At 43.3% G+C, this 12157-nt stretch overlaps 1 protein-coding gene across 2 annotated transcripts in view; it reads left to right on the top strand.

The window, feature by feature from the left end:
* The window catches only part of LOC130123901 (GRAM domain-containing protein 2B), a 41753-nt gene extending 34053 nt beyond the window's left edge, over positions 1 to 7700 (top strand). For both annotated transcript variants that reach the window (XM_056293231.1, XM_056293239.1), the window contains 6 exons: positions 476 to 587; positions 1827 to 1946; positions 2318 to 2393; positions 2552 to 2656; positions 5888 to 5969; positions 7328 to 7700. In XM_056293231.1, the coding sequence (XP_056149206.1) occupies positions 476 to 587; positions 1827 to 1946; positions 2318 to 2393; positions 2552 to 2656; positions 5888 to 5969; positions 7328 to 7369 (537 nt within the window). In that variant the 3' untranslated portion in view covers positions 7370 to 7700. The remainder of the gene's footprint in view (positions 1 to 475; positions 588 to 1826; positions 1947 to 2317; positions 2394 to 2551; positions 2657 to 5887; positions 5970 to 7327) is intronic.
* Positions 7701 to 12157: the final 4457 nt, after the last annotated feature.

The following is a 12157-nucleotide window of genomic DNA, read 5'->3' as shown; positions in this document are numbered from 1 at the left end:
TACAGGATATACAACATGTACAGTACAGTATATACAACATGTACAGTACAGGATATGCAACATGTACAGTACAGTATATACAACATGTACAGTACAGGATATGCAACATGTACAGTGAAAGATATGCAACATGTACAGTACAGGATATGCAACATGTACAGTACAGGATATGCAACATGTACAGTACAGGATATGCAACATGTACAGTACAGTATATACAACATGTACAGTAAAGTAAATACAAAATGGTTGTATTTATTTGACAGTGTTAAGCATCCATTTGAATGACAGCCTGCAGAAACTTTTTCTATATCTGGTTGTTTTGGGGTACAGTGCTCTGTAGCGCCTACCAGAGGGGAGGAGTTGGAACAGGTTGTGACCAGGGTGTGATGGATCTGATATCGTATATGTATGTGCGTGAGTGTGCGTGCTTTTGTGTATTTTGTGCGGGTCTGTGTCGGGGGTGCGTGTACAGAGTTTCTCGGGGGATCTCATCGGTCTAGATGGAGCGGTGAGACAGAGGAGACAAGCGATGGAGGACAGCAGCAGCTCAGACTCTCAGACCCCAGACTATGACAAGATGGCAGGTAGAAAGACAACATGCCCACACACACACACACACACACACACACACACCGGTGGTCGCTCAGGTTGAAGCCCAGGACGGTGTATGCCTTGGCGAAAGTATTAAGGATGCCCTGGAGGTCTTTAGCACAGTGTGCCACAATGGCATCGTCCTCTGCATATTGGAACTCCAAGATGGTGGTGTGGCTGACTTTCCTCTTGGCCCTAAAACACCTAAGGTCGAAGAGCCTGCCATCTGTTCTGTACAGGATTGGGATCCTCTATGTAAGCTCTTGGCCAATGAGGTGGAGGAGTACGGCAGCAATAAAGATCTTGAACAGGGTGGGTGCGATGATGCAGCGCTGCTTGACCCCCGTCTCCACTGCGAAGGGCTCAGACTCAGAGCCGCCGTTACCAAGCACGGTGGCTGACATGCCGTCATGCAGAAGCCTCAGGATTCACATGTGCTTATCAGGGTGGCTGTGCCTTGATGGCGTGCTTCAGAGCCTGGCGGTCTACCGTATCAGAGGCCTTAGTTGGGTTTGGGTGGGTGTGTGTCCTGGTCGCTGCACCAGCACCTCCGCTGGTCGGTCGGGGCTCCTGTGTGTGTGTAATTTGCTAGCTGAATCACACACACACACATATATATGTACATATATACACACACATGCATACATATACATATAAATACATATATATCAACACAGATATACATATACATATACATATACATATACATACATACATACATACATACATACATACATACATACATACATACATACATACATACATACATACATACATACATACGTATGGGGAGGGGGGGACTGGGGGGAACAGCGTGATCCTCCCACGCGCTATGTCCCCCTGGTGAAACTCCTCACTGTCAGGTGAAAGAAGCGGCTGGCGACTCCACGTGTACTGGAGGAGGCATGTGGTAGCCTGCAGCCCTCCCCGGATCAGAAGAGGGGGTGGAGAGCAGCGAAGAGTGGGGTAATGGGCCAAATACAACTGGGGAAATAGTGACAATTAAAGGAGCAAAGTGGAAGAAAGGGAAATGGTGAGAAGTTTAACAGACAAGAGTTTAACACAGCTCTTTTCACCGGGTTGACGGGACATCTTGGAGGTTTGTCGGACATGCGGACAGTAACCGGGGGCAATGGGGGCCGTTGGGGAAACGCTGCGAACACTTGAACAGGTAACGATAAAGAATGAATGGATTAACACCTCCTTGCTCTTCTCCTCCTGGGCCTGTTCAGCGTTCTCAGTTCCTCCGTTCCTGGAAGTGCTGAAGCACGCCGATGGTCCGGAAGAACCCAAAGCCAACGCCCAACATGTGAGCCAGCCAGCTGACGCCAAACCGAGAGAAACGCGCTGCGGTACGCTGACCCGCTCCGGGCTGACTGACCAAATGTGATGTGTTTCCCCGGTCTCATCTTTCAAATCCCTTCTTTAAAAGCACATTTATGGACAAACCTTTTTATAAATGTCACTTTACTGGTCATCGCTCTCAAGCCCTCGTTATATTCAACTCTCCATTTCCATTTGATTCTGCATTCTATTTTCATATCTTACGTATAGAACACGAATTATTTTATTTGGTTGGGTTCTGCCTGCGTTTCTTTCTTTCGCTTCACTCGCTTGTTTTCATTCTGCTGTAAATTAAACAGTAGTGTCTGGTTTCATAGTGCCCAGAGGAGAGTGTAATGAGAGAGAGAGAGAGATGCTAAGGTTTCTGTGGTCTCTGCAGGGTCAGAGGTCATGGTCAACGACAGGACCCTCAAACCGATGTCGCTCAACACACTGCTGTGTGTCTACCTCTTCCTGTGAGACCACCCATTTTATCCGTCTATCTGTTCACTTTTAATTTCAGCTGGTTTTTCACCCATTTATTTGGTGCTTATTCATGCATGCGTGTGTGTGTGTGTGTGTGTGTGTGTGTGTGTGAGTGTGTGTGTGTCTGTGTGTCTGTCCTGCCCTCCAGTGTGTGTCTCCTGGTGTTGTCTTCCTGTTACATGGCCTTTAAGATCATCTCTCTGGAGCAGAGACTGACCACACTGGGCACCATGAGCGACTTCAACCAGCAAGAGTAAGATAACCACACCACCCTGATATGACTAGTAAATATCATAATATGACTAGTAAATATCATAATATGACTCATAATATCATAATATGATGAGTAAATATCACAATATGACTCATAATATCATAATATGACTAGTAAATATCATAATATGACTAGTAAATATCGCAATATGACTCATAATATCATAATATGATGAGTAAATATCACAATATGACTCATAATATCATAATATGATGAGTAAATATCACAATATGACTCATAATATCCTAATATGACTAGTAAATATCATAATATGACTCATAATATCATAATATGAGTAAATATCACAATATGACTCATAATATCATAATATGATGAGTAGATATCACAATATGACTCATAATATCATAATATGACTAGTAAATATCATAATATGACTCATAATATCATAATATGATGAGTAAATATCACAATATGACTCATAATATCATAATATGACTAGTAAATATCATAATATGACTCATAATATCATAATATGACTAGTAAATATCATAATATGACTCATAATATCATAATGACTAGTAAATATCATAATATGACTCATAATATCATAATATGATGAGTAAATATCACAATATGACTCATAATATCATAATATGACTAGTAGATATCATAATATGACTCATAATATCATAATATGACTAGTAAATATCATAATATGACTAGTAGATATCACAATATGACTCATAATATCATAATATGACTAGTAAATATCATAATATAACTAGTAAATATCATAATGGCTTGTAGATATCATATAACTAGTAAATATCACAATATGACCTGTAAATATCATAATTTGACTAGTGAATATCATATGGCTAGTCAGAATCAGAATCAATTTATTTGGCCATGTGTACACATACAAGGAATTTGACCCTGGTTCCTCCATTGCTCTCCATGTACTTAGACAGAATACACATACAGCTAAAACAAGGACAAAAAGTTAAACATAAACATTTAATTACTATGTAAAGATGTAGATGTACGTATATAAAAACAATATTATAAAAAAGGGTGGCGCAGTGGTTAGCGCAGCTGCCTCACAGCAAGAAGGTCCTGGGTTCGAGCCCTGGAGTAGTCCAACCTTGGGGGCCGTCCTCTGTGTGGAGTTTGCATGTTCTCCCCGTGTCTGCGTCGGTTTCCTCCGGGTGCCCTGGTTTCCTCCCACAGTCCAAAGACATGTAGGTCAGGTGAATCTGCCGTACTAAATTGTCCCTAGGTGTGAATATATGTGTGTATGTGTGTGTGTGTGTGTGTGTGTGGGCCTTGTGATGACCTGGCGGCCTGTCCAGGGTGTCTCCCCACCTGCCGCCCAATGACTGCCAGGATAGGGTCCAGCATCCCTGAGAGCAGGATAAGCGATTTGGATAATGGATGGATTATAAAAAACAAAAAAAATAAAAAATTGTAACAGGAAGACAACAGTGCAGTGGTGCAGCGTGCAAAGATGCTGGGATAAATATGTTAACAAGTTACTATATATACATGAGGTAAGGTGTTCACCTCCAAGTTGATAGGGCCACACCAGAGGGCCAGCTGATCAACCTCCTCCCGTCTATATGCAGACTCATCACCATCCTGGAAAAGGCCAATGATGGTTGTGTCACCCACAAACTTCAGGAGTTTAACAGACGGGTCATCTGAGGTGCAGTCATTTGTGTAGAAGAGAAGAGTAGAGGGGAGAGCACACATCCCTGGGGGGCGCCAGTGCTGATTGTCTGGGTGCTGGATGTGATTTTCCCCAGCCTCACCAGCTGCCTCCTGTCTGTCAGGGAGTTTTTAATCCACTGGCGGATGGGGGCTGGTACAGTGAGCTGGGTGAGTTTGGAGTGGAGGATATCTGGGACGATGGTGTTGAATGCTGAGCTGGTCTACGAATAGGATCCTTGCGTATGTCCCTGGGGAGTCAAGGTGTTGCATCATCCACTGAGTTGTTTGCCCAGTAGGCAAACTGCAGGGGGTCAAGCAGGGGGCCTGTGATGTCCTTCAGGTGGGTCAACACCAGTCTCTGGGAGGATTTCATGACCACAGACGTGAGGGCGATGGGCTAGAAAGTCGTTCAGTCCAGTGATGGGGGGTGTTTTGGGGACCGGGGTGATAGTGGAGTGTCACAAGCAGGAGGGCACTTCACACAGCTCCAGTGAACTGTTGAAGATCCGTGTGAAGATGGGGGAACCCTTGTCTGCACAGACTTTCAGACAGGAAGGTGACACGCCGTCTGGGCCTGGTGCCTTCCTGCTCTTCTGTCGCAGGAAGAGCTGACACAAATCCTCTTCACAGATACAAATACCATAGTTTGACTCGTAAATGTCAAAATATGACTAGTATTACTGGGTGTTACTGAGTGGTACTTATTAAAACAAATGAAATGAGTTGTAGTTCTTCGATTAAAACTACAGGAACCAGACCAGCTGACTGGATCTGTTGTTTGACCTGTCTCATTCAAACACTTGGTGAACTAGGTATTGATCACGGCAAACAGATGCTGAACAATAATGGTGAAAATTTTGAACACAATTGGAATTCTCAAATTAGACAAGATGATGGGATTTTTATCACAATATTTAGAAGATAACTTGTCACATTTAAAGGCTGTCTTCCGACTTGTTGGAGCCATATTGAAAGCTTTGAACTTAGATAAGAAAACCTGCAAGAGAGATATTTTGAGTTAGATTATAACATTTTGACTTATGAAATATTAATATGAAATGTGATAAAATTGTTGGCTTACCTGTGATAGTGTAGCCCAAAGGAGTTTGAGATTGGTCACTTACCTGATGACTGTGTATGACATATATGATGCTCCTCCTGGATTCTGCGTGACTAAGGCGCTGATAGGTAGCCTTTAAGTAGGTGATTGAAATGTTTGTTTGTGGGTTGGATTGAGGAGAGTAACAATTTTCTGACCACATTCCAGGTTATGAAAATATTTTGAATCCAGCGTTCGATCTTGCTTTATTTTCCTCTTGAAAAGTCACCCGGAGTTTGTAGCTTAATAAATTAAGTTGCAGTTGTTTTGAACAGCCTATAACTCAGTGCATGCCTTATTGAAAGTGTATGTCAGCAACTCCCTACCTTCACGAGCCAGTATCAAAAGATCGAAAACTCTTAGTATTTTTTAACTTTAATTGTAATTCTACTGATTGTTTTTGTTAAATTATGACTGGAGAATGTTTTTGTGTTTTTCAGGAGTGAGTATTTGCGACGGACCACTGATTCCAACACAGAGCTTTATTCTGAGCTCACCGTCAACCTGATGAAGCTGGAGAAGGTTGGTGTGTGTTAGCACCTGTCAGTCATGTCTGTCTGTTGCTAATCTAAAGTTAGGCCATAGTAATTTTCATTAAGTTTAATTTTACACAGAATGTGTCTTGCTAACAGCTAACTGTTCATATTGTCTGTATCAAATAAGAGCAAAACTCCAAATGGGAGAAATTTGGTTGTGCACAGACACGATAGCATGCAAAACCATGTACACACGGCGTGTGAAGCCACACTACGTTAGCTTGTGAAACCATGCACTTAGTTAACACATGTTAGCATGTGAAACCATGCATTAAGTTAGCATATGTTAGAATGTGAAACCATGCATTAAGTTAGCATATGTTAGCATGTGAAGCCATGCATTAAGTTAGCATATGTTAGAATGTGAAACCATGCATTAAGTTAGCATATGTTAGCATGTGAAGCCATGCATTAAGTTAGCATATGTTAGAATGTGAAACCATGCATTAAGTTAGCATATGTTAGCATGTGAAACCATGCATTAAGTTAGCATATGTTAGAATGTGAAATCATGTACCAAGTTAGCATGTGTTAGCGTGCGAAACCAGACACACTATGTGTGCAGCTATACCTGAACATCTACAGACAAGTTCCCCCAGAGCGGAGTGAAACCTAAGACCGGGAGAGTTTCTGTTAATCAAACATTTATAGTATGTGATATGCGGAGAGAGGTCAGGATGTCATCAGCAAAGAAAACAGTTCAGTTCCAGAGAGATCTGGAGAGCAATAACATTCCAGACAGACTCTCCACCAGAGTGATTTAAATTCAGCTAGCAGTGAATAAGGTCAGTGTCTTGCTTCTGGGAACTCGGGCAAAACACATGATTGCTGGGGGAACTAGTTAGACCCAGTTCATTATCACTATTTCCGAGCAAGGCTGAAATTTTGAGCTTTTACTGAGATCAACTTTGGTGTGGAATAAAGTATATGGCTCAAAATCCCAGAAAAACAGCATTCCCAACCAGCAACCTCGCATCAGTGAGTTGCATTTTACATGTTAGACAAAAAAAAGAAAATTCGAATCTGTTTTTCAGATCTGTGTATCCAGAGATGACAGCTTTGCATTCTGATGAGCAAATATTACTGCCTAGTCCATTGCACTGTACAGTTGATATCACAAAACTGGCAAAAAGCAACTGGTTGTTGTACAAAACCTGGAAATGCATGAAAATAGCAACACACTCCAATAATTTGCTCTTGCGCTAGTTTTTCATCCATATCACTCTACATGTAGACAGTATATTATACATATTACCACATGTAGACAGTACACTATGCACATAGTGTACACGTGCACTGTGCACACAGAGAGATTATCCCTAATGTAATATTTATCTCTTGCAGGTGCAGAGGAATCTTCAGAGACTTCTAGATGAAGCTGGATGAACATTGAGGCTTGTTCTCTAGCCGTACTGGTTGTGCTGGTTGTACTGGATGCTTTAAACTGGGACACCTCTGTAACGTGTGCTACTGGTGTGAATGAGACTAAAATGGTTTTACTCGCGAACAAAACTATGTAAATGATGTCTGTGGCATGTAGATTAGACAATTCTACTGGGCCACCGTCAGTTGGCTGGTAGATTATCTGCAGTTCTGAATCAGGTCCAGATTGTGTCTTCATGACTTTATTGGTGATAGTTTATGCAACTATGGATACCGAGGTGTCGAGAACTGTGAATATTTGCATTTAAAAGATCCCAATATGTTTCCTATCTATCTGTCTTTCTGTCTAGCTATCTATCTATCTGTGTGTGTGTGTGTGTGTGTGTGTGTGTGTGTGTGTGTGTGTGTGTGTGTGTGTGTGTGTGTGTGTGTGTGTGTGTGTGTGTGTGATGGCCTGGTGGCCTAGCGGCCTATCTAGGGTGTCCCCCCGCCTGCCGCCCAATGACTGCTGGGATAGGCTCCAGCATCCCTGAGAGCAGCTGAAGCGGTTCGGATAATGGATGGATGTTTGTGACGATACTGAATGATTCTCTGATGCCATGAATCGATCTTTCTTAAAATTCATATTTTGGGCTGTGAAATGTAGCCGTATGGCCATATAGCGTATATATGATCGCTCAGTTGGAGTGAAATGAAGAAAATGCACGCGACCCTTGCAGTATCCTCCAGATGGCATGTTGGAATAGAAGAGAACAAAGAGACTGGATCTGATTTCTTTCATGTAATGCTTTTTTTTTATTGTTGCCTGGTGATTTTTTTTTTTTTGAAAGATTTCAACTTTTCATGTTGTCAAGGCATGTAAAAAATGAAAAGAAATGCTAACATACAGCAGAGTCACAATATGTGGAACAGCAACAACCTGGAGTGGAAAATGAACGCTGAACACGTCATTGCAGAAGCTCAACAACGGCTTTACTTTCTTAGGCAGCTTGAAAAATACCGGATCAAACATCAGCTTCTCCTTCTGTTTTACTCAGCCGCTATCGAGTCCATCGTCACATCTTCTATGACAGCATGGTACGGCAGCACGGACAGTCAAACACGGGAAAAACTGCAGCGGATTGTCAACAAGGCATCCAAAATCATAGGCAACCCACTCCCCTCAGTGGAATCTCTACATACTAACCGGACTGTAAAGCGAGCAAAGAAGATCACCTCTGACCCCTCACATCCTGCTCATCCTCTCTGACCCCTCACATCCTGCTCATCATCTCTGACCCCTCACATCCTGCTCATCATCTCTGACCCCTCACATCCTGCTCATCATCTCTGACCCCTCACATCCTGCTCATCATCTCTGACCCCTCACATCCTGCTCATCATCTCTGACCCCTCACATACTGCTCATCATCTCTGACCCCTCACATCCTGCTCATCATCTCTGACCCCTCACATCCTGCTCATCATCTCTGACCCCTCACATACTGCTCATCATCTCTGACCCCTCACATCCTGCTCATCATCTCTGACCCCTCACATCCTGCTCATCATCTCTGACCCCTCACATCCTGCTCATCATCTCTGACCCCTCACATCCTGCTCATCATCTCTGAGCCCTCACATCCTGCTCATCATCTCTGACCCCTCACATCCTGCTCATCATCTCTGACCCCTCACATCCTGCTCATCATCTCTGACCCCTCACATCCTGCTCATCATCTCTGACCCCTCACATACTGCTCATCATCTCTGACCCCTCACATCCTGCTCATCATCTCTGACCCCTCACATACTGCTCATCATCTCTGACCCCTCACATCCTGCTCATCATCTCTGACCCCCCACATAATGCTCATCATCTCTGACCCCTCACATCCTGCTCACCACCTCTTCCAACTCCTTCCCTCAGGGAGGCGCTACAGGTCACCGTCCACTCAGACTAAACGCTTCACAAAGCCCCCCTCCCCCCAGCTATCAGGACTCTGAATTCCTCCTCACACACCCCTGGCATGCATGCTATCATTCACCTAATTGTTGTGTGTAATGTTTGTGTCTGCTATAGTGTGACTGTATTGTCCGTGATATGTGGCATGCCTGCTGTTGTCCACGGATGCATTGTGCTGCAGAGTTTAATGTGTACCGAAAACAAATTCCACCGGCCTTGGTCATGTGGCTAATAAACAATCTATCTAGATAGATAGATAGATAGATAGATAGATAGATAGATAGATAGATAGATAGATAGATAGATAGATAGATAGATAGATAGATAGATAGATAGATAGATAGATAGATAGATAGATAGATAGATAGATTTATTGATTAGCTAGCTAGCTAGCTAGCTATCTGATCAAATCGCCCAAGAATTGTGATCAAATTGAGTGGTGAGGTCCCTGGTAACTAAAACACGCGTACAAATCTTCAATCCAAATTTCTCTGACGCTTTTTCTTCCCAGCTCAGCTGATTCCAAGACTGAATGAGACACAGAACACGTGAACTGCTTCATATTTCAGTTCGCAGACTTTGGGGAAACATAAGAGACAGAAAACGGTTTTCAGTGTAGCAGTCCGGCTCATTACAGTACATCTGGTTTGTTTTCAATAAACCAGTAGAAAAACACATTATTTTTGTCATTCTACAGGTTACAACGAAATTCGTCCTCCACATTTAACCCGTCCTATTGTATAGGAGCAGTGGGCAGCCGCAGCACCTGGGGACCAACTCCAGTTCTTTCCATTGCCTTGCTCAGGGGCAAAGACAGGAGTGTTAACCCTAACATGCATGTCTTTTTGATGGTGGGAGGAAACCGCAGCACCCAGAGGAAACCCACCTCAGACACTGGGAGAAGATGCAAACTCCACACAGAAAGGACCTGGGATAGACCGGGGTTTGAACCCAGGACCTTCTTGTTGTGAGGCAACAGTGCTAACCGCTGGGCCACCATGACGTGACGTATAAGAATTAAAAAAATAATAAACCAGCACCACGAGACCTATGGTGAGCTGTATGTGAGGTTGGACACTAAGGAAGGAGAAAAGAACTTGTATTGATTGGCTAGACAGAGCAGAGAGACCGAGCTGGGACGGATGTGCAGCAGGTTAGGGCGACCGAGGACAGAGATGGAAACGTGCTGATGAGTGAAGAGAGTGTGTTGAGAAGGTGGAAGGAGTACTATGAGGGGCTGATGAATGAAGAAAACGAGAGAGAGAGAAGGTTGGATGATGTGGGGATGGTGAATCAGGAAGTGCGGCGGATTAGCAAGGAGGAAGTGAGGGCAGCTATGAAGAGGATGAAGAGTGGAAAGGCAGTTGGTCCTGATGACATACCTGTGGAGGCATGGAGGTGTTTAGGAGAGATGGCAGTGGGGTTTTCAACTAGATTGGAAAGTGAGAGGATGCCTGAGTGGAGAAGAAGCCTGCTGATGATGTGCAGAACTGCAGCAACTACAGAGGTATAAAGTTGATCAGCCACAGCATGAAGATGTGGGAAAGAGTAATAGAAGCTAGGCTAAGAGGAGAGGTGATGATCAGCGAGCTGCAGTATGGTTTCATGCCATGAGAGAGCATTGTGTGTTATGATGTCGCCGAGTCAGGCATTTTACTGTTTCCTAGTTTAGTCTCCCAGTTCAGTACTGTCACTTATTTTTGGTAGTCATGGTCTTCTGTAGGTTGAGTCAGTCAGCCTTTTGCCTCTATCATTGTCTATTGTCTTTCCTTTTTTTAAATTTCACCTGTCTTGTGTCAGTTCCTGCCCCTGGTTTTGTCCTCGGTCAGCCTTGTGTCCCACTCCTGTTCTACATTCCTTCATTAGCTCCACAGCTCATATACTGTCCTGGTTTCCCAGTTCCCCTGCCAGGTGGTTTTGTGCCTTGTTACGGCGCTCGTTAGCTGATGTTATACGTCTATACTGGGTTTGAAGTCTTTGGAGAGTGAGATGGTTTGGACATGTGTGGAGGAGAGATGCTGGGTATACTGGGAGAAGGATGCTGAATATGGAGCTGCCAGGGAAGAGGAAAAGAGGAAGGCCAAAGAGGAGGTTTATGGATGTGGTGAGGGAGGACATGCAGGTGGCTGGTGTGACAGAGGAAGATGCAGAGCACAGGAAGAGATGGAAAAGGATGATCCGCTGTGGCGCCCCCTAACGGGAGCACCCAGAAAAAAACCTGGCACCCCAAGGTTGCTGTGTCCAACCGGGTCACACCAGGTGCTGTGTCATTGGTAAATAGAGCAGAGAATTTTTTGACATTTCAGATTAATTGACTTGATTGGGACTGACCTTTTACTGATGTGTTTGCCGGTTCTGATGTATCTAGGACCCAATAAGCAGGTTTAAAGTCGCACATTGGAATGTGTTAATTATAAACTGCGGGGATGAAGGATATGTGTGACATTTTGCTTTAAAACGACCTTTTTCCGGTGTGCTAAGGTGTGTATTTGTCATGAAAGGTTTCATAAAGACACAGTAAAGCCGATATAATGGGAATTTCTAATTATATCCCATCTTCATTCAGATCGCTTGCACAGTAAATTTTGTGTCATGTCGGAAATCAGGAATGTTAACTGATACCAAAACCTGACAGTAGATTTCCCAGTGACACTGAACTGGATTTAAACCAACAGACTTTTACATCATTTCAGTTGAGATGAATAATGTATACTATACTAATATATATAGACTGCTAATGAGATTCATTAATTATTCTGTAACTATATTAATTGTACAAAGAGCTATGTATCGGTCTCTTGTCTAATGTAGTCATTTTATTCGCCTCATTGTAAAAATACTTTTTA

The sequence above is a fragment of the Lampris incognitus genome, chromosome 1 (genome assembly GCF_029633865.1).
Source record: "Lampris incognitus isolate fLamInc1 chromosome 1, fLamInc1.hap2, whole genome shotgun sequence".
NCBI classification, from domain to species: domain Eukaryota; kingdom Metazoa; phylum Chordata; class Actinopteri; order Lampriformes; family Lampridae; genus Lampris; species Lampris incognitus.
This window is presented reverse-complemented; position numbering and strand designations above follow the sequence as displayed.